General features: G+C 40.1%; 1 protein-coding gene across 2 annotated transcripts in view; it reads right to left on the reverse strand.

Annotated features, from left to right (window-relative positions):
* The window catches only part of dscama (Down syndrome cell adhesion molecule a), a 116,636-nt gene extending 104,305 nt beyond the window's left edge, over positions 1 to 12,331 (reverse strand). For both annotated transcript variants that reach the window (XM_086307814.1, XM_086307813.1), the window contains exon 1: positions 11,422 to 12,331. In XM_086307814.1, coding sequence (XP_086163940.1) covers positions 11,422 to 11,464 — 43 coding nt within the window. In that variant the 5' untranslated portion in view covers positions 11,465 to 12,331. The remainder of the gene's footprint in view (positions 1 to 11,421) is intronic.
* Positions 12,332 to 24,215: the final 11,884 nt, after the last annotated feature.

Genomic DNA, 24,215 nt, shown 5'->3' on the forward strand with positions numbered 1-24,215 from the left:
ACAGCCTCCACATGTTCTCACTGTAATTTCCCCTCATGAATGAATTTATGCTGCACTAATCTGAATGTTTGCAGGGAAATCAAACGCATTTCACTTGCAGTACTCGAGCTGACTTACCTTTGTTTGAATGACGACTTGTACGCGCTGACTCCACAGACAAGGTACGAACATATGTCAGGCTACGTCAGTAGCGGTTGGTCTTCAGGGTTTCTACTCCACGGCCGTATTTCATACGGGTCCACATTTCCAATGCACACTATTTTCTGCAAGTACCGCCGCTTCGCCTCTGGACGCAATCGGTCTCTATACAGTTCATTCTCTTTTGAGCTGCTTTTAAGCATCTTTCTTGTAGTCGTCGTTCCAACACAGTGTGTTTGGTTTGATTCGTAGACCCCGAAAATGGCGCTGCGCTCCCATAATGCATTGCGGCGTGACGTCAACTCCAAAGCCCTATAACTAGAACTACCTTTAGATTTCCCTTTCAGCGCCACGCCTTTCTCTTATTTTTGGCTCTGAATCAGTCTGCCAGCAGAAGATGTAATGGAAGGATCAACGACTGGTGGTCTTCTGTTAGATGGAGGTGACAGTGGAGAGGTACACTCAGGGTTCAAGGTGAGCAGGAACAACTAGCAACACCATTCTAGCACCTTTTAATAATAAGTCAACATACCTCATAGACAGGCTTCATTCATTTCATTGCCTTGTGTTACATCCACATTTAGGGTTACTTTGTTAACCACCAGGTAAACTAAAGTAGAAGCTGAGATATGGCCAGCCTACTGACAGTTACTAACAGCCATGGGCTGAGAGAAAAAGAAAATGTTATGTCTATAACATCTTAGTCTAAGGAGCTTGGAAAGAAAAGCATCTGGACTTCTTTAAGTTACTTGAAGACGTTTCACCTCTCATCTGAGAAGCTTCTTCAGTTCTAAGGCCAAATGGTGGAGAGTCCCAGATTTAACCCCAGTGGGAGTTTCCCCCCAAAGAGGGACAAAAGGACCCCCTGATGGTCCTCTACCTCAGCAGTCCCCAACCCCCGGGCCTCGGACCGGTACCGGTCCAATGTAGAGGTCTGAGCATTCCTCGCTGCACTGTACAGCATACACCACATTGTTAAGTCTGTGTTTTGGAGTTTTGTCTTTCGGGTGAACCAGTTTTTGTCTGAGTGTGTTGCTGGGTCTGAACCTTCACAGACGTCTATAACATCTGTTCCATGATGGAGAGAAACACGGTACAGCACATGTAGCATGAGATGCCATGCTCTTGCTCTACAGCCAGGACACGTGTGGGTGGGATATCCCGTACTAGAATCAACTGACAATGACCATTTCAAATAATGCTTTTTAAAAACACAGTTTGACATTCTGGGAAATTTGAAATTTGGACTTAAATGTCTAAATGTCTTTATCTCAGTTCTGGATGAAAGATAAATGTTATGCTTGCAGCTTATAGCTTCATGCAACCTGCAGTTATGAGATCACTGTGAGGCTTTCAAAGAATCAGTTGAACTCCACAAATCCCAGAACATCCATAAAGCGATTCTTTCTTTACCCTTCACTTAAACAATTTGTCATAATAATTACTTGGCTTTAGAGGCATTAGTTTAAGCATAATGCTTAGAAAAACCAAATTCATACATTTTCCCTAAGATCTTGAAGTATTTTTTAACTTAATTTTCTTTGTACAAGAACTAATGTACTTATTAAAAGAGAATATTGTCAGTCACTCCGAGTACACCCCAAGAACGTTAACATGACTGCGTATTTTGCACTGAAAATGGTATTTTTTTTTCTATTTCAGCAATAGGAGTACGTTTTTTGAGAGAGGATGTTTTAGTTAGAGATGCTCTCGTGAGTTCTTGACTTGTATCTCTGAACAGTGCTACAGCACTTGACTTAAATTTGTATAAAATCTAGTGAGGCACAATATACGCTGTGCATGCTGTTAGAGGGTGGGAGAGTGGCATTATTTCTGTTTGAGTAAAATTCCTCCTACCTCTGCTCGCTATACCATCAAGTACCATTCAACTGACTGAGCCGACAGAGAGAGAGAGAGAGAGAGAGAAAGAGGATCTCAGGTGAGCTGAGGAGGAGGACATTAAACCCAGCAGGAAGGGATGAATGAGGAGATTTGCTGGAGGAGGAAGGCTGACAGCCTGAAGATCATCCACAGTACTGGTACTGTGACACAGCACAGGAGCTTAGAGCCTAAAGAAAAGACGTTTGGTATGCATCTGAGCAGAGTAATTACAGTACAGCTGGATTTTGTTTCTCTGTGAGAAAGAAAGAGAAGAAAGTGAGAGAAAGCACGGTAGTGTACTTCACCACTAACCTGTTTGTCCTTTTGACTTGATCTGACATATGCTGGATTTCAGCTTTTGGTCATTCATGCCAACATGTTTAGTCACCACTGGGTGAGAAGTTTACTGAAGCTCAGACAGCTCTGGTGTATTTCACTTTCCACCTTTTGATCACTTTGACATGTTTTTAGATGAGACACGTGCTCCATTCGTAACCGACAGAATACTTGGGATCATGTTCATCGTTTCAAAGGAAAGAAACAACAATGCTCACTCATTCGGTCTGCTAAACACGAGTGCAAATGTGTGGGACATGTGTGAACTTTGACTGGTGAGATGTTGTATTGGTGAAAAAGTAAATTTCCACTTCTGATTAAAATGCTCGATCAGTACAAAGGAAACTTTTAAAAGAAGATGCTTGGCTGCTTAATCCTTCGAGTAAAAATCATACAGTGTATTTGGTGTGTTACAAGTACTGGCAGATGTATTTTTCCTGAGCCCTAAATGGATAGATGTATTTATTTCACTCATTTACTGGACTTATAGAGATGAACATATAAACAGTTGTGTAAATATGGTCTTTCATAGGCACTGGTTATTGTATCAAAATAAACACAACAGAATTTCCTTAACTGTGTATCACACGAACAGATTAGAGAATTTTCCGCCTCTGTAGAGAGCTATAACAGGAAGACATTTTGCTTCATTGCCATGTTGTTTTCCTATTATCCCGGGGCACAGTGAATGCCATTTGCAGGAGAGAAAGAAGGAGGCGAAATGTGGCAGTTAACAGTGGAGGGCAAATCAAAGTCCTGGGGTTAAATGGGATTGTGGGTCAGATGACTAGACATTGTTGCCTTTCTGCTCACGGCCATACTCTTCTGCCTCAGAAAAATATCACCGCTCCCCTCCCATCACTGTCTCCCTCATCCCTCCCCCCCCTCCTCCTCCTCCACTCATCAGCCCACCATTTCCCTTTGAGGCAACAGCATTTTGTCTTTAGTAACCCCACTAGAAAAGACAATCCTTATTGCTTCTATGCAAAAAAATTGTGAGCCAATTTGTTAAGCGTGGATTTTTGTGGTTCTTAACGATTGTTTAGAATATGTGATGTTTTCATGTGTCTAGCTGTACTTTAGCTTTTTCATTTATATCCAGTCAGGAGGTTTAAGAAGTCACAGTCACACTAGCAATGCTAGCTTTACAGAACTTCAAAAAACCATGCAGTCCTGTACGAGGCTATCTGCACCCTCACTAATATAAATCACTCTGACGGATACACAGTCAATTGAGAGGAACAGGGACAGGCGACGGCTGAGAAAATGGCAGATATCTGCATTAGAGCTGCACTCAATCAGCACACAGATGGGAGTGAGCTTTTATTAACCATCATGTTTTCTGTGATTACTGCGCAGCTGTACATCAACACCGCTGTTTCATTCGTGTCCGTAACTACCTTCCGACGCAGCCTCGCGTACTCCCTGTCCTATACCTGAGCTGTGTGAATTATACTGGCAGCACCGGTGACAGGGGCCCTGCAAACACTGCCAGGCAGCAAAACACACATCAACATATTCAGAGCGTTTAGTGCCTGGGATTAATCAAATTATAATTTAATCATCTGATCAAACAGCAATTAGCATAATCACTTCTGGGGAAGGCCTGATAGAGCTGAGACTGGAGCGGAATGGAGCTGGGGGCGAGCAACACTTTAATGAAACATTTGCCAGAATGTTTGAAAATGTTACACATTTTGGGCTACAGGAAAAGAGCTGGACTGTGAATGTTAATCAGCACGGTCTGGTATGCTTAATGAATATGTCAGCCACAGAGGAAGAAATTACAAGTGAGTATTTTCTATTTTGTCAGTGATTGTCTTTTATGGTTTAACATTGGGTAATCTTTATTGTAAACACCTCCCCCCATAAAGAAGGTTTATTCTAAAATGGTTCATTTTTAGCTTTCCCCCCTCTACACAAACTGACCACAGAATTCGAGTTCAGCTGATAAAATCTGATAAAATCATTTCCCAGCAGTATAATTTAGTTTAGCAGAACATTGCTCCCACTTGTTCAGGGCAAGACTCAATTAATATTTTTATGAAATCACATTCTAAAGTCTACAATTAACGCAAGGACAGCGAATTTGGACGAACATGCAAAAATGCTTCCATCACTGTGTCTGCCATCATTGGTCTTGTTAATCTGCTGCAAGCTTGAGGTATTTTATATTACTGACATGAATGAGATGCTGTTTGAACCTCTTGCCTCTGTGTTTCATCCCAGGCAGCAATCATTGCAACGCAAGCAACGCAGTCGTTCACTTTGTTCACGTGAAAATGTGTAAACAGCATGAAATCGATATGGAGTGAAGCTCAAGAGGAATACTTTGTAATATTACTGTGTTTCAGATGCTTCTGTTGTAAACGTCTCATTTTGGTTTCATTCTTTTTTGTTTAGACAGTGTTAGTTTAGTATAATTTGCTGACATCCCTTCACGTCTTCTCAGGGATAACAAATGAGAACTTCCCTCTGTGGTCTATGAGGTAAAACCAGCAATCTGATCTGTGCACAGATCTGTGTTGTTTTGCAGTAGTTGCATCATTTTTGTCTGTTCTACATACTTTTTTTTAAATAATATGAAAATTTCAAATCAGGCAAAACGGTAAGTGTAAACATATATAAATTCAGTGCATTATGTAGATGCTCCATTATCAAATATTGTTGATGGGAAACAGTGTTTGTCAACAATTTTAACCTCATATCTGCTCATTGCAACCGAATCATGGCACAAGTTTAGTGTTCTTCTCCCTTTTGGATTGATTTTTTCCCTTTAATATATTTGTTAATATTTTTTTACTGGCTTTACTAGACAGATACAGTGAAGACTGACAGTAAAGCCATGCGGCAAAGGGCTGCGGGTCAGACTCGAACCCGGGTCGGCCGCCCTCAGCAGCATATGGTTGCCCGCTCAGTCCAGCTGAGCTAAACTGGTGCCCTTGGATTGAGTTTTGATTCCATTTGTAGAAGGGGCCACTCCATAATGTGTCTAGAACTTGGCTCTGGTGTTTATTTATTTTTATACCTGATGGATAACCACAGCCAAGCTCTAAACTTCTGTGGATACAGCTGACAGGAGCGGTCCCCATAGTGGTCTTCTGCTGCTTCAACATTCAGCATGTTGCTCTCCGTGGTTGTAACCAGTGGTTATTTGGTTTTTATCAGTGCAAAGTAGTCTGGCCATTCTCCTCTGACCTCTGACATCAACAGTGCTCACTTGATATTTTTGTCTTTTGTGTACAATTCTCTGCAAACCCCAGAGGTGGTTGTTCGGTACAGCTCCAATAGATCTGCAGTTTTTAACATACCTGTATGACACCAATAACCATGCCACGTTTCTTTACCATTCTGATGCCCAGTTTGAGCTTGATTATGCCCGTATGGATAAATGCAGTGAATTGTTGCAATGTGATTGGCCGATTAGACATTTGTGTTAAAGGGCAGTTTAACAGATGAACCAAATAAAGTCCAAGAGTGTATTTCATATGCTAAACTCACTACTTTCACAGTGATACACTGCATGCTTTAGATAATAAAAGTCAAAATGTAACATTTTATCTGGAATATTAGAAATGAAGTCCATTTCAATAAAATCCTCCAAGTTCAAGGACAAACAGCCAAGGTCTTTATTTTGAGAGCTTATGTTACCTGTTGTTGTACCTGACTGGTCACAGCATTAACCTACTGCCCTATTTTCTAATGAAAGCCTACATATGCAAATAACTTAGGTAACTGTGATCTTGTTAAATCACTAGTCCCGATAAGATGTACCGGAAACTCTAGTCCATTGTTTTTAACCACTTTACTTGCTCTGTAACACTGTCTCATTGTACACTCACGCAAGGCCATTTCTGAAGAATGCAGCTTATATGTCACGCAAAATGTCAAAGATGTTCTGGTAATCAGGTTAGACAACAAGCTAAACTGCAGTGATCCATCAGTTAAACTGTGCAAAACTGATCTGAGCCAATATTCTGTCAAAATGTCATTCAATACTTTTGAGTATTACCTTTAATCTGTGAGTCCATGTTAAGTGCTAGATGTGCAGATGTGCTGTATATGAATACCATAGCCATAAGCACCGACAACAACCTTTATAGTTACCACTTAGCTGTGAAACACCCATAAGCCTGAATGCATGTTGTAGTGCTTGGCTGATCTAATGATTGCATAGCATTTTGTACTTTAACCTTATTAAGTTTATCTTCATATATCTTTAATGAACTATCACACTTGTCAGCTGCAATATGGACTAGAACCAGAAAAAAAAGCAGCAGGATGCTCTGAATTATCATTACAATGTCAAGAACAAAGGGCTCGAGCAATTTCTGTCACTTATACCAGTTAATTTGGGCTGTGGCACTCGCAGCCATGAACTTTAACTGGACAAAGGATAAAAAAGGCAGTTCAGTCTTCATAAGTGTAAAAAAAAAGCTGAGAATAATCTTGTTTCTGCATGGAAAAGCAGGGCGATTTGATATGACTCTTTGAGTTTTAGATACCACATAACACAAGCTGACTGTGTGCGTCCCTCTTCCCCCCTCTCTTCCTCCTCTTTTTCTGCCTCACTACACACTATCATCTCCTTAAGCATTCTGGTCTGGGTTAAATGAAACCTTTAACAGTTCAATGTGCATCCATTAACATATGCTTGAGTCTACTCACAGCCAAGCTAAGGCGTAAGCATGCAGTGGCAAAAACAAACAAAAAAAACCTCGATCCGATGGCACGGACAAATCCCGGAGTGATTAGCGAGTCCACAAAAACACTAAGTCTCTAATGCCTTCTAACATTACCGAATGAACCAGATTTCATAACACCTTGAAGAAAAACAACAAATGTGAACGAAATCTATCCTACTGCGACACTCTCAGCTAATATAAGAGCACAAACACTGTTTATTTCATAATAAACGCATTTAGGTTTTAGAATATATTGACTTTACAGTTTCTACTAACGGTAAACATGAATGTATGAATACAGCTGTCAGAAATGACTATCTCGAGCATGAGTGCCGATCCTAACTGAACAAAATCAAGACATGACAACTATGCACTTACAGAGTAAACACGCTGAGTTTAAACTCATGTTCCCAGTGGCCTACATTGCATTGACTGGTGTGCTGATATTAACGTGCTACTGAGGAACTGAGCTCAGTTATTGTTTGCTGATGTGTGTTGCTGTGACTCCGTCAACCCGTTCTGTCTCTATGTGAAGTGACAGATGTATACCAAAAGACCAGAGTCTGCACAGACCTAGTTTCCTACTGGCCCTGATGCGACCTCTAAGCAACACTGTTTTGTGTGGTGACGATTGGCTAAAACTGTAAAATAGGAGGAAAATTTGGTGTGCAGTCGTCTCCAAATTTAAAAATAGCAAACCCAAGACACATTTTTCCACTTGTAAATTACAGATAAGGAAATTCATTTTAGCTGTGTACAATACATTTAGTCTGGTCGTAAAATGTTTCAGGGAAGCGCGCCTCCTAGATTATCTTCAGAAAACTCTTTTCGATTGAAGGTAGTGATGTGTGATTTGCGCTGAGGTACACTTGTGAAAAATTAAGACTAAGATGCTGTAACTTCAATGAGATGTTGGCAAAATAAGCTTTGTCTTGCTGTGTGCTTTCAGGGAGTTCTTCCTTCCCTGTGTCGCAAAGTATTTTCTCATATGGGATCATGTGATCATTGGAGTTCTCTCTCCAGTCCTACAGAGTCTTTACCTTACAGTATATAGCACCTTAAAACAACTGCTGCTACCAAAGTATGAAAGTAAAATCTGAACTGAATTGAATCGAATGAATCATTTTTTGAGTGTTTTTTTAACTACGTATATATTTGATGAGGAACACAATCTTTTACATAACATGGATCAAATTCCTGAACAACCAACACGAGTTCCTTTTTCACTCTTCTGTGACAGGAAATATTGTGGAAAGCAAATGAAAGTTGTTACTTAGTGTGAGAAATTTACAACTATACGCTCTACTGATTAGAACAATGATATGAATATAAAAATATATAGGTATGACCGAGCCACTGTGTACAGATACACATCGCTGATTTATGTCAGTTTAGTGATGTTTCATTACATAATTTGCTCATATCTGAATAAATATTCCTGGGTCTTGGTGTTTTATATTTTTAAAACTGGAAACAGTTGTTGGTTATTGTGAAAAGTTTGCAGTACGATGTTGTAAAACAGAAACAAATGCTGAGGAAAACTAAAGTCTGCTCCGACATTAATCATGTTTGATAACACGATAAAGACCTTTTCTCCAGCATCCCCCTTTCCATCCCAAGCTAAAAGCTAAAAATAAACATGCACAGAGTGATACTAAGAGCCAATTGAGGCGCTTCACTGTATATTTACACAGTTTATTAGTGTCCAATTGAGCATGTGTCAGATTTCCCCCCCGGCATAGCTAAGCAAAAACAACATTATGCCATTTCCCCAATTTTCTCTCTTCATAACTGGAATGTTTTTCCTATTCCATTTAGGATAGACACTTTTGTAAGAGCACTTTAAAAGCTCAAGCACCACTGGAGTGAACTCTACAGCAGATTTTACTCTCTACAGTGCTGAATTGTTTATATCTCTTGTAGATGAGCTTGCAAATGTGTCCTCAAATTGGAAAACAGCAATTCAGAGCAAAATGGAGTTTGTACAGTAGATACTATTCATAAATGATCACTGAAAAGCTGTGCAAATAGCCAGGAGCTGCAATCTTTAAATACATTTTCTATTAAGAGCCAATGCAAATATAGTGCATGCAAACGACACCTGCACAGACGTGTATCAGTTTTTGAAAATTAATGAAAGGCCGTGATGTGTATCGAGAAGCACTGATCAGGTCACCTGAACAGAGTGCAGTGTTTGTCAAGCCCAAAGCCCACACTGCAGCAACACTCATTACCCAGGTCTCCATAGAGACAACCTCAGCAGCCTGTACCAGACCAGAGCTCTAAAAGCCTTTATTTCGTAAAGCTTCATCTCTCCATCCACAAGAGGTGTAAAAATGTACGATTCGGATGGAAATGGCTCGTTAAGTGCAGTCTTTGCAGGTCTGTCCACTGAAAACAAATGCACGGCAGAAACAATAGCATCTAACATCACCACTCACAGCCTTTTAATTCTGTGTACTGTCAATTTTAGCATGGCACAGGAAAAATACAGGGATCATCATAATGAACACTGGTCAATTCTACTTTCCGACACAAAAACGACGCTCAGATCTCTGAATGAGAAGAAAAGGTCAGCGTCAGACGATTCAAGTCTGCTGATACAAATGGTACCGCATCAGCAGCAGCCTCGAACGTAGCATTCATCACAATTACAAGTGCTGTTGCTGCCATTCAAAGTTTCCATGTAGATGTCTCTAGTAGCAGCCATTTTGCAACACTGTTGCCTGGACCAAAGAGACTGAAAAAAGCCATTCACAAGCAAGCTAAGCCATGGATCTCGCTCTGCAAACGGGGATTTCAGTACAGCGTTTAGTTAGATTTCAAATGAACACCAGTGTCCTCTCGTGTTCTTGGAAATTCTCTCGTCTCGGCTGCAGCAAAAAGAGAATTTGCTTTGAATCCATTCTCTCCTATAAATAAACCCTGCCTTCACAGAACCCTTCACATTGGCAACAAAATGGTTTTCCTGTCATCTTTGCTTGATGCATCATCATCTACTCTCAGTTCACATTGTGTCCAGTCTTGTTTTTTTAACCCCTTTGCTTCCACGTATCTTTCAAAAGATCTTCAAAATAGCTCAATTTTCTTTCGAGACGATTTCTGCCCCCCAACATGCGCACATCCCGTCCTATACCCCACAGCCCCGTGTCCCTCACCACCCCCCTTTTCCAATTCCTGTGTTCGCTGTAAAAAAAAATCAGTTACCCCCACTCCAAAGAAAGATACAACTACCACTTATCAAGCCAATCTTTTGAGGAATTCACTGTATACAAAACGGGATGTGGATGCATTTTGCGAGATGTGCATTTGGGCAAGGGTGATAAGGGCTTGTCTCTTTTTTTTCCCCCCAATTCAAAATGACTCCATGTCTGTGCTTCTAATATGGCGGGTGCAATGCCGGAAAAAAAAGAAACACACACACACAAAACAACTGGCCAACCTTTTCATTCTTTTTCAAGGAGACAATTAATAGATCTGAGAGAAAGCACACAAACATGCAGTTACATGTGCAAAGCATTTTGTTAATTTTTTTTTTTACTTTAAATAAATTACAGAATGAAAGTAAATATCTGACATATTCACCAGCTCATTTCTTGGTTCATGAGTAGATTTTTGAATAGAAAATCATTGTGAATGTCAATAAAGAAATTATTTCATGCAAATAACGGTTTTTGTTTGAATGCCTCTCAAAAGCAGAATAGAGATTAAAACAACCAAAGGCTGATTGCACCAAGTAACACACAACTGTGTTCCCACAAAATGATTTACTAAAATATTACTTTCATAATTTATACAAATAGAAATCTGATTTATAAACAGTGCAGATCCGGCACCTAAAAATGATGTATGAAAATGCAGCCAAACTGAGGCCCAGCTTAGCTTCAAGAGAGGGAATAAATAATCCTTTCTGTACAAATTTAGAATGAAAACTGATAATTGTTCCAATTATTTTGACCCTAAATTTTACTAAAAAAAATCATTGTAGAAAAAAGAAAATAGAAATATTCCTGTAAAGAGCCTCGTTCTTCATGCAGTACAGGCTGCACCTATCCACAACCTACATTTCTCCCCTCTCTCTGCTTCTCTATCTGCACAAGGTTATTGTTAAATATCGAAGGTGTATGAGGGGATAAAACATTTTCACTTTATTAAAGGTTACTGTGCAAGTAAATATCAACCTCCCACCAAAAGCCCCACTGTCAGTGACAGGACATAGCAACAGCCTGTTCTACCCATCGTTTTCCCGGGACAAAATATAAATAAATATTATCCTCAAAGTAGAAATGGTTCCAGACCACCCCGCATATTAATTGCAGCTTGGTTCTGTTCGATAATCAGCATAAACTTTAAGTTCGATGTGCGCAAAAGCATCACTTACCATTCAAGATGCACTGGAAAAAGAAAAGAGCCAATATCCACATGCCCCGCTCCGTTCAATATCCAAGCTTATGCTTTTTTCTTCTTCTCTCCACGCACTCTTTCTTCTTCTTATTTCCCCCCTTTTTTATTTTTTCCCAAGTCAATTGCAATATAAGAAAAGGGAGCCTGCAAATCTCTCTCTCCCTCTGGCGCGCTCTCTCTCCCTCTCTCTCTCTCAATCCTTCACGTTGGGAAGAAGATGAAGAGGAGGAGGTTTGAGCTTTTTCCTGCTGCTGATTGTCTCCTGGTACAACGGGAGATGGTATATGATCCACAACTGTGCGTCTCACCCCTCCTTTCTTTTTCTTTTTTTTAGGACTGACCGCACCGTGCCGGGCCTCAGTGCAGCCGTCCCCCCGTACCGGAGTGCTGCTCTGTGTGGAACATGAGGGAGCTCGGCTCGGTGCGCTCCGGACCAGGTGAGCTGTGCTGCTGCTGAGTCAGAGGCTCAAAAGCACAGGACGCACTGCCTATGCGCACACCGAAATCCACGGATAGAAAATTAAAACATCAAAGAAAAAATATATTAAAAACATAAAAAATAAGAACCAAAAAAGCCTCCAATAATGAAAAGAATCAATAAAGAATGAATGAATTAGAAGTCTATGCCCTGAAAAGAGGCAAACGTGTCATCTCAGGTATGTGCGGGGAAAAAAATGCGTAAAAAGTTGGAATTTCTGTCGAGGATTAAAAAGCGCATGGAGTTGACTGTTAGCTGCGCTGGAAACTCATTCTCTCTTCGCCACCTCTCTCCATCCGGCGAGCAACAAGCACACGCATCTTCCCCCCGCAGCCGCACACACAAACTGCGCACACTGGTCCCTGCGCTTATAACCTGCCCTGCCTCAGAGCACCGTGGAATAAAACCTCGCTTCCTTCTCCGCAGCCGCTTTCCTCCCTCTCCATTGCCTTAAAGGTGCAGGGGTGGGGTGGTGGGGGGCACAGCTGAGCCTCTGGCGTAAAAAAAGAAAAATCAGAAAGAAAGAAAAAAAAAAAAGGGGGGGGGGGGATACAAAAAAAAGAAACCCTTTCTTTTGTTTTATGACGGATCAAGGTGCCACGCAGGGTGAACTGTGCATTAACGCAAGCAAAAAAATATAAATAAATAAATATTAGCTCAGGCAGGACATCCTTCTATGGTTTGTTGCCACTGTTGTGGTGTAGCAGGCTGCAGGATGGAGGCTGAAGGAGGGAGGGAGGCAGGGAGAAACAGTGATGTAGGCTACACCTGACTGGGTGCTATGTAGGCATTTGGTTAAGGGGAAAAAATCTAAATTATCTTAATTGGAGGAGATCAAATCGTGTCCTTTAATGTGTCTTCTGGGTAATTTATGAGCCCCGGGGGCATTTTGGGGACCCTGCCAGCTTTACCCCGGCATTCATTAATTGACCTTGACAAATATAAGTAGCGACCCCCCTAATGCACCAGGGGGTATCAAACAGCGGCCATGTTAGACATCCACAGCCCCCTGCATGAGTTCACCTCCATTCAAACCACAGCGGAGGAGGAGGAGACTGAGAATTAAGTTGTGAAACTGCTACTGGATGAAGACAAGCATATAGAGAAGTGTAAAGCCACATTTTTTAAATGATTAGCGTTGATATTTCTCTCAACATTTTATAATTTGTAATTAGCGTGTAGTTGTAAAAAGGAAGAACACACCTGAAAAACAACCTTATTTGTTTTTTTATACCAGCCTGAGACACAAAGATTCAGACGCTTCCTTTTAAACCTTTAGTGAGCAAACAGCAGTGCTGTATTGAAATAATTTTGGAAGCTATGACACTGCTGTCATGTGACTGTTTGGATTTAGTGAATTTATGTTCAACGGCGACTCGAGCTTTAGCCCACAGCCTAGATGCAGTATCTGTCTTTAGGACTTAGCATCCACATCAGACCTGCATGTGAACATGCGCTGCGCCAGGAATACAGGACCTGTCAACGCACGTCTGGCCCCTCCATGCGCTTCCAGCCAGGCATCCCCAAAATAAAACTGATCATTATCACTGACTGAAGCTACCCAAAATAAGATAGCAGGAAGGAAACATGCAGACACTGTGCACAAAGTATTTTGTTTGTATGTATGTGTGGATTTTGCCTAATCCCCTTCTCTGTCAATCTCCTTGACTCCCAGCAGTGAGGGGGGGGTTGTTGATCATTCAGTTATGGCATTTTGTTCCCTGGTATACGCATGTCTCATCTTCTTCTGTCTGCCTTTGTATAGCACTGGTCTGCAGTCGGGGACTCTATATATCTTGCCCCAGTTGCAGGCAGCTACCTATTCAGACTGCTAGCAAATTTGAGGCTAAACTGGCTCACACATCAGTACCTGTAGTATCTATGCTATCTATACTAACTATTAAATGCAGACTTAGGGGTTTGTATCTAGTATGGCTAAGCTACATTGTGCTGAATTGCTAAAATTTTCCTGTATCGCACCTTATGACAAACTTCTAAGCAAATTCAATTCAAACAGACATTTTTAATAACTGCTGTCCGAGAAGCAAGAAATCAAAACCACCAAACAGTTGTATTGTGCTAATAACATGTTTACAACTGGAATAAATAGGTTGGTTATTGAGAAAACATGTTAACTCAAGAGCATCAATTAATTTGGCATCAGCCCATTTCCCCACTGGTTTTGTTGATTCATTACCTTTTATGCCTTGTTATGGATAATCATTCAGCCATATGTTAAATGATTGTCTTCAGTGTTCATCCCAGTGGACGGGGTTCAGAGATTGGATTAAAATCACTGGCTGTATGGTCATACAGAGCTCAATCCTTATTTCTCTAATCCCTGCATTAACTCCATGATATGTTGTGAGGTTTGGATCAAATCAAAGGTTTTATCCTCTTTAAACCATGTTGTTATTTAACTGCACTGATTCTTTAATCAAATGCAAATATTTTAAAATATTTTTAATGTCTAAAACATTAAGAATTTAGTGATGGAAACAGATACTGGAAACAATTAATACATTTATTAAGCATTATGATCTGCAACACGATGTGTTATGATGCTGTAGATAATGAAAATGACTAAACATTTGACAAGCAACTACTGGTTTTGCTTTCCCAGTGTTTGGACATTAGATTTGAAATTAACAATATTAATACCATTCATACCAGTACAATCCTACTTCAAACCTGTAATATATGAACAACTGGTCAAGACCCCTTGAAATACTAGTCAGTTAAATGCTTTATTCTTATTTTATTAACGCACTGCAGCATTACCGTTACCGCTTCAAAGTTATCTGGGCCCTGACGGTAAGCCGTGCCCCTCTCGCTTTCATTCTTTCTGTGGAAGTAGTAAATGAGTGACGGGGAAAGTAAACAAATGACAGCCATATAATGCTGTACTGCTGTACTTTGTTTAAAAAATAACAGAGAGAGCAGCTATACGTCAGGGGAAACAGTGAATGTGTGCATTGTACTGAAAACAGGATTTTTTTGCCACGTGAAAGGTTTGGCTCGTTGTGACATTATCTTTTCCCCCAAAATTAAAATCAAGATGAAAGATCATCATTTTGACACATTAGAAGAAATCTTGTATGCATTGCAGAGCTAAAGCACAAGGAGACAGAGCAGGTCGTTCATCAAGTGTTCTAAAAATAGTAGCAGTGTTGGAAGCCGACTGGATATACACAAGAAAATGATCTTGAACCATGATAATTAGTCAGTTTACTATTTCAGTTTACATACAGCACCCATTTATTAATTTATTTTTATTTTATGTTTTTTTTTTACTATTTTAATTTTAGCTTTTCACTTCTGGTTTCTGTTTCTAGCCAAATTAAAAATACTAATAAAAGGTAAGGGTCAACAGTGGTCTACCCTGCCTTTCGCCCTGTGACCGCTGGAATAGGCTTATGCCTCCTGTAACACTGAACTGAATTAGTGGAAGAAAATGGCTGGCTGGCTGGCTGAATGGATGGATGGATGGATGGATGGAAGGATAGATAGGGAGTTGAAAGTGTTGGTTCTGATGGGTTCAGACAGATAGACATATATTTGTGGAAACGTGTCTGCCATATCAAGTGTCATTATCAAGTACAGTGGGGCAAAAAAGTATTTAGTCAGCCACCGATTGTGCAAGTTCCCCCACTTAAAATGATGACAGAGGTCAGTAATTTGCACCAGAGGTACACTTCAACTGTGAGAGACAGAATGTGAAAAAAAAAAATCCATGAATCCACATGGTAGGATTTGTAAAGAATTTATTCGTAAATCAGGGTGGAAAATAAGTATTTGGTCAATAACAAAAATACAACTCAATACTTTGTAACATAACCTTTGTTGGCAATAACAGAGGTCAAACGTTTACTATAGGTCTTTACCAGGTTTGCACACACAGTAGCTGGTATTTTGGCCCATTCCTCCATGCAGATCTTCACGAGAGCAGTGATGTTTTGGGGCTGTCGCCGAGCAACACGGACTTTCAACTCCCGCCACAGATTTTCTATGGGGTTGAGGTCTGGAGACTGGCTAGGCCACTCCAGGACTTTCAAATGCTTCTTACGGAGCCACTCCTTTGTTGCCCGGGCGGTGTGTTTTGGATCATTGTCATGTTGGAAGACCCAGCCTCGTTTCATCTTCAAAGTTCTCACTGATGGAAGGAGGTTTTGGCTCAAAATCTCACGATACATGGCCCCATTCATTCTGTCCTTAACACGGATCAGTCGTCCTGTCCCCTTGGCAGAAAAACAGCCCCGTAGCATGATGTTTCCACCCCCATGCTTCACAGTAGGTATGGTGTTCTTGGGATGCAACTCAGTATTCTTCTTCCTCCAAACACGACGAGTTGAGTTTATACCAAAAAGTTCTACTTTGGTTTCATCTGACCACATGACATTCTCCCAATCCTCTGCTGTATCATCCATGTGCTCTCTGGCAAACTTCAGACGGGCCTGGACATGCACTGGCTTCAGCAGCGGAACACGTCTGGCACTGCGGGATTTGATTCCCTGCCGTTGTAGTGTGTTACTGATGGTGACCTTTGTTACTTTGGTCCCAGCTCTCTGCAGGTCATTCACCAGGTCCCCCCGTGTGGTTCTGGGATCTTTGCTCACCGTTCTCATGATCATTTTGACCCCACGGGATGAGATCTTGCGTGGAGCCCCAGATCGAGGGGGATTATCAGTGGTCTTGTATGTCTTCCATTTTCAGATGATTGCTCCCACAGTTGATTTTTTCACACCAAGCTGCTTGCCTATTGTAGATTCACTCTTCCCAGTCTGGTGCAGGTCTACAATACTTTTTCTGGTGTCCTTCGAAAGCTCTTTGGTCTTGGCCATGGCGAAGTTTGGAGTCTGACTGTTTGAGGCTGTGGACAGGTGTCTTTTATACAGATGATGAGTTCAAACAGGTGCCATTCATACAGGTAACGAGTGGGGGACAGAAAAGCTTCTTACAGAAGACGTTACAGGTCTGTGAGAGCCAGAGATTTTCCTTGTTTGAGGTGACCAAATACTTATTTTCCACCCTAATTTACGAATAAATTCTTTACAAATCCTACCATGTGAATTCATGGATTTTTTTTTCACATTCTGTCTCTCACAGTTGAAGTGTACCTCTGGTGCAAATTACTGACCTCTGTCATCATTTTAAGTGGGGGAACTTGCACAATCGGTGGCTGACTAAATACTTTTTTGCCCCACTGTATGCTAACATACTGCATCTCTGTATGGTCCTCTAGCAGTACCACGGCACACAAAAGGCACTTAAGGGGTCATTAATATTACCCCAAAAAATCATGGGACATCCTCTTTCCTCCCTAAAGGACCTGTACAGCATTCGCCGTCTCAAGAGGGCACGCAGCATGCTACAGGATTGCACACACCCAGGACACGAGTGTGTGTAAACTCCTGCTGTCTGGCAAAAGATTCAGGTTGCTTAGGTCATGGACAAACAGTAATGTGAAACAAACATTCATACCTTAGTTAATTAAGTCATACTTTTTTGCACATTATATCAACTTTACTGTTTACTGTGTTGTGTTTTGTTGTGTTTGTTGTGTTTAGTGCTGACATGGAACAGTTTTACAATTTTGACAATAAAGAGTTATCTCATCTTATCTTATGATCTCTAGTGAAAAATTACATGTGGTGTAAACAGCTACTGAAGCACCCTTAAACACAGATGAATGGGGAGGGTTGTGTTTGGAAGGGCATGAAATCGTGGTCAAATCAAGCATCCAAATCATAACAAATGAGATTTCCATACTGGATGGTCAGCAGGGTGCAAGTGGAAAGTTGGGGACATGAGGCTATTGAACTGTGAGTATGTAAAAATTTAGCTAAGACCCGATGCAGGACTTCACAGCCTACACTATCTGGGCACCATCACGCACCCAATCAACGGTTTGTTCAAAACTGACACTGTGTTGACATGGAGAGAAGTGCAGAAACAAGTATTCACAAAAGTGAAAGCCATGTTGACTACAACACCGGCATTAGCATATTACGACGCTGGCAAGCCAACAATAGTAAGCACTGATGCGAGCAGCTATGGATTGGGTACCACTCTGTTGTAAAAGCAAGGAGATGAACAACAACCAGTTGCCCTTTGCGCAAGGACATTAGAAGGGGCAGTCGAAGCATATGTACAGGATGTCATTGTGTCACAATCTGTGACGGGAAGTTAGATGCATTTAGGATGGCTACAGAATGTGATTTGGGGCAAACTTCACAAATTCCACGTAGCTAGACAAATCTCTAGCTGCGCGACACATCCAGGAGGTTCCACTGTCTCTTAATGGGACTGCAGAGTTCCAGACCCTGTCTATGACTCGGGCCTCTCTAATGGTTCACCACGACGCCCCCATCCATGAGGGTGCGCTTGTATTGGAGGCGCTCAATCAGCTGTAAGAGAACGTAGGATAGAGAAATCAGACCACCCAGTAGGTTCAAAGACTTTGTTCCAAAGTGTGTAATTCATTGTTTGGACATCAAGTTTCCTTTTGGTTTGTTTTGTTGAGGAGCTTCACCTCTTAGAAGTGTTGGGAAATTGTTAACTCTGGTTTGATTGCTATTCATGTGTCTTCAACTGGAAATATACATGTGTATATTGTTGACCACATTTATTTTGTAGATTGGTTGGATGTTCTACAGAGGGATAACATTGGAGAGTCATACCGTGAAGCTATGGGAAGCAGTTGTTGAAGCTAGGTTAAGAAGCAAAGTGACAATCAGCAAGCAGCAATATGACTTAATGCAGAAAAAGAGTACTACAGATGCGATGGTTGTTGGAGTGTTTATGGAGTATAGAGAAGGTCAAAAGGAGCTTCACTGTGCCCTTCTAATCTAGAGAAAGCACATGATAGGATGCCAAGACAGGAACTGTGGCTCTGCATGATGAAGTCAGAAGTGGTTAAGGAACTGGCGCAAGACTTGTATGAGGACAGTGAGACAGTGGTGAGGTGTGTAGCAGAAGTGACAGACGGGTTCAAGGTGGGTATGGGACTATATCACGGATCTGCTCTGAGACAAACTGACGGATCAGGTCAGTTGGGAGACTGTGGATTGTGGTGTTTTCAGATAGCACTGTGATCTGTACTGAGAATAGGGAGCGGGTGGAGGAGAGTATGGCGAGGCGGAGGTATTCACTGGAGAGTAGGGAATGAAAATGAATAGACACAAGACAAAGTACGTATGTGGGAATGAGCGGAAGACAGTTGGAAATATGAACATGCGGAGTTGAGATAGTGCGGGCAAATGCTTTTACATACCAGGGTTCAACCATCTAAAACAACAAATGGTGCACAAGAGAGGTAAAGAAGAGAGTGCGTGCAATGTGGAGTGGGTGGAGATTAGTGTCAGGGTGATAATAAAGGTGCCAGGCAGGAGGAAAAGAGGAAGACATCAGAGGATGTAGTGAAGGAGGACATGCAGGGGGTTGGTGTGACAGAAAAGGATAGGGTGAAATAGAAGGAGATCTAAAAGAGGCAGCCAGAGCAATAAGAATAAGAAGTAAACATGTACTGCAGAATGACAGTCGTTAATGACAACCATTGTTATCCACAAAGAAACATCTAACAACTTAACAATGGCTAAATTACCTGTTTCTAGCTCAATTAACTCTGTTGCAAATGTTTCTTGAAAATTAAGTACTATTAAAAAAATAGTAGAAATACTGTCCTACACTGCTCACAGACAGTTTATAAACAGCTATATCTAAATAGCAGTCAGGCTTGTCCCTTTTCACCAAATCTCTTTATGATTTTTATAGACAAGATTTTTATGGAATGAGAATCAGCACCTCCAATTCTGAGGCCATGGTCCTCAACCGGAAAAGGGTGAAGTGCCCACTCCACATCAGGGATGAGTTACTGCCCCAAGTGGAAGATTTTAAGTATCTCGAGGTCTGCCTCTACAAACAAATGTGAAACAATGGGTCTTTCTAAAGAGTTCACTGAATTCAAGCATGGTAATGTAATACGATGTCACTGCTCCAACCAGTCAGTTCATGAAAGGTATTCCTTCCTAGATATTTTAGCATCAGCTGTGTGTGTGATGTTATTGCAAAGTGGAAGCGTTTAGGAACCACAGCAACTCAGCTACAATGTGGCAGACCATACAAAGTTACAGAGCGAGGTATCCAAGAACTGAGATACAAGGTGTGTCATCAACACTGGGGCTGTACACTGGGAGTTTCATGGCATGGATTTCTATGGTTGTGCAGCTCTGGTAGGTATAATAGGCAGGTACCCAAGTACATCTGTCTAGTACAGTACATCTAATGTATGTTTGGAGAGAAATGAAAGAAGCGTTTGATAAAAATAAAAACTGTGGATACCAGAAGAAGGAAACACTGCAGGGAAACTGTGAACAGTTGCATCTCACGACCCTTAAAATCCACTAAGAATTATTCCAAAAATACACAAGAAAAGATTTACAAATGGCCCTCACAAACCTCTGATACCTCTGTAAACTAAAATCTTTGATTGTTAATGTATTGCATATTTTTTCTTGATGAAACAGGTTTAGCACCTTATTTACAAAATATATGTATATGAGTTAAACAAGAAGCAAGTCCAGCGTGGCTAACTATAATAGCTATGTAATCTATTTGATAATTATACTTAGAAATAGACCCAAAGGAAACATTAATTGTTGTATTAATAAAATAGTCTCATGTTTGACTACATTTAAACAAACCTATTAAACATATTTCTGATATTGTTTTAAAGATGACCAAGGCAGCTTCATCTGAATAAGTAACTCATATGGAATGAAGGAGCTCCACTGCTTGGGTCAGACTGCTGAATAATTTAAACCGCCTTATGAGACATAAACGCAGGAGCAGTAGTCTAGCATACATCCTGAGACCCTCATTTCATTAGATAATCTATGAATCCTAGCCTCAGCCCAGACATTTTGAAAAGAATGAGAGACAAAGTCACAATTCACGCTCTGATTGAAAATTAGCTAAATGCCAGACTTTCCACACCACAGCTTTACAATACAAAATATATTCTCAAAGGTAAAGCAGCAGACATCGAATCCAGGCCTTATTTTATATATAGTAAACTGCTTATATAAATAATCTGTTGTAACTGAAATAAGTTTTTCTAATAATACTGCTAATTCAAAAATATGAAACTGGAAAAGAAATATAACTAAATATATAAATAAATCTTTATATAAATATAAAGAAAAATATAAATAAGAACACTAAAAGGAATTACTAATAAGTAAGTGATGTAAAAATGTTATATATTTAATTACAGATGCTCCGATACCTGAACATCACATCTGTATCAGTTAAAATTGGTCTTAATGACCTATATCAACATATTACAAAATGAGATGACAGTTACAGATGTTAGTGGCTGATATTTATTATTACTTTTTTAATGTGTTACATCAATTTTGCACTAGTGAGACGTTCAAAGACAATATGGTGAAGGGCTATAAGACTTTAAAACATCAAAAGTTGTTTTTGTAAGGAAGATTTCCTCATTTTCTTGGCTCAAAAGGAAATACATACCAACAAAAAACAAAAGAATTAGTTGTGGTATTGATATGTTATTGATACTGGCTAGTAACTAAATTCGTATTAGACTTTCACAACTGAAAGCTTCAAATGTATTTTAATTGCATTCAGTTGTGAAAGTCGGGATCTCAGGTTCCCAGTTATCTATGGCAGATAATATTTTTTTTACTGTCATAGATAACTGGGCTGCTAATCTACCAGAAATGAGTTAACAGGCTCCTCTATTTAACTATGGATTGAAATGCAACCTATATCCTTCGTACATTAACCCTCTCAGGCTCAAATTAAACTTTTTGTTGCTAATACACAACCAAGTCCTGCAGTGGTACTTCTGAGTAAAAAAAACTCATAAAATATGTATGTGGGGTAATCAGGTTGTTAGATTTTAACTGTTGCAAATCTGCCACGCCTGCCTGGAGAGGGTTAATTAAAAGAATGAGGAACTACAAACGCCAAGTCCTGATTAACAAGGTTAAAAAACACAGAATTTGCCTGGCTGATTTCACTATCTTGCTTTGTAAGCAACTGGCTGTGCAGAGCAAACCTCCTTGACAGCCTACTATCGCAGATCTATTCATTGATTTAACTGTTTGACTACTTTGCATCTCACAGCTCAATGCTCTGATCAGATATAAGTGGTCAGTAGGGTCATCCAGAGGTAATTCAAGGGTTTTAGGTCTTTGAAATTAAAGCAGGAGAGTTAATGAATATAGTGAGGTGTTGATTCACAAGATTTTATTTTATTTCAATCTAGAAATCTCATTTTTGTTTCATTTGGAATTTTAGTTGCAGTGTGTATAACGAAGTGAGGTTTCTGACATACTAAATGTGTACTCATGAGAAATGTAGATTTTGATGGTTTAAACTGTTCTGTGACTTTTTGAAATAGTGAAATTTTCTGGCTCCCAAATCTTTACTGTCATTGGTATTTAAAATTGGACTTTTACAATAGAAAGATCATTTCATTGACAGGTTACTTTCATCCGCTCACGGCAAACACACATAACAACAAACTACTGAATGTAATGGGAATTTGCATTTTTAAATTCTGACCGTGCTTTCAAATAAGATCAGAAAAAAACCTTTCTAAACGTTTCAAATGTTAAAGAGATATTTGTAATTTGTCATTTTGATATTCGTAATTTTCCTAAAATGTAAACATGAACAGCCTTTGACAGAAGAGATTCTTTCACTCACCCCCAGTTTCCTGCTTCACTTCTGCTATTGGAACATGGACGTCGTCAGAATAAACGCTATGGGCAGAAATCTGTGCCATCAGAAACTGAATTTGAATAAGTTCAATTTGAATTTGAATTGCTCAGATTGAATCTGAATTGTAACTTGAATAAATGCTTTTGAAAACTGAATTTGAATTAGTCTAATTTGAAATTGAATTTATGGTTTGAAAAAGATCATCACTAAATTGAAATTGAATTTTATATCTTGAAAATGAATTCATTTGCTTTGAAACGGCATTTTATCCTTTGAAAATTCAGCTCTCGAATAATTTCAGTTTCACTTCTCACCATTCAGTTTCAGTTCTACAATTCAATTTCAGTTCCAAAATTCAGTTTTTTGGAACTTACATCCGGTTCCGGTTCAAGCGCAGATTAATAGAACTACGTTTTACTAGCGGACCGAAAGTGTTACTGACGGGAATCTACAGCGTCTTGAGCTGAATTAAGACTTCAGAAGTCATTCGTCATGTCGAATGACCAGCGGATAAACTCTCAGGTTGGTAAATGTATTACATGTATAAGAACAAGCGTCATGTTAACAAATGATAGCCGTACGGTAACTTTTATGCTTATTGTAGCTGCTAGCTAAAAACGCTAATTTAGCGTAGTTTGCCCTGAATTCAGCTTTGACAACAAATATGATCGACTGTTTCTAGTAGAATTCCAAAGTTGTCATCTTGTACCCTCTCAGAATGCTTGCAGAGACCCCTACAGTAGGGAAACATGCAAAACGGTGTCCAAACCTTTGTATTTTAGCTTTATTTATGTCTTACACAGCATCCCAACTCTTTAGCTAACATAATAACTTTAGCTAAAGTGAATAGTTATTAGTGCAGCATTACTGGGTCACCTCTGTTTGAAATGATATAATGTGATATACAACTATCACTGAAACAGCAAACTTTGTAAATAAGCAAACAACACTTCTCATTCTCTAAACGTTTGGCCACAGCTGTAGATTACACTATCAGTGCTTGTTCACTCTTGACAATAATAACATTTCTAAATTTACTTTGTGCATTTACAGGTAAACAATATCTAATATTTTATCTAAATGACTGCTTTGTCTTTGAAAAGGGTGAAGAGCCTGAGGCCGGTGACAGTCCAGTTCTACTCTAAGTACATCCTTACAGTGGCTCACAGGACAAGGCCACATTCCTGTCCTGCCAGAAGAGAAGAGAAACTTCAGAGTCTTCATGCAGTTCAACCACACCTGTCATATTCCATATGACAGGGGTCTCAAACTCCAGTCCTCAAGGGCCAGTGTCATGCAACTTCTCCATGCCCTCGAGGACTGGAGTTTGAGACACCTGCCGTATGGTGTTCATGCTGTTTTCTACCCCACAGTTACAGCATGTCTGACTGGCCTGTTCAGCATATGCAAAAATATATGATGAGTTTAAGCATGTGATGACAAAGGCCTTCCATTATGGTGTTTGTCATCACATGTCACAGACATCTGGATGATCATTTGGAATAAACAAAAAACTAAAAACTTGTTACTTCATCTTTTAT

The sequence above is a fragment of the Aulonocara sp. 'chitande type north' Nkhata Bay genome, linkage group LG10 (assembly GCF_057382095.1).
Source record: "Aulonocara sp. 'chitande type north' Nkhata Bay isolate Kocher_YH1m ecotype deep benthic linkage group LG10, A_spYH_male_GT1.1, whole genome shotgun sequence".
NCBI lineage: Eukaryota > Metazoa > Chordata > Actinopteri > Cichliformes > Cichlidae > Aulonocara > Aulonocara sp. 'chitande type north' Nkhata Bay.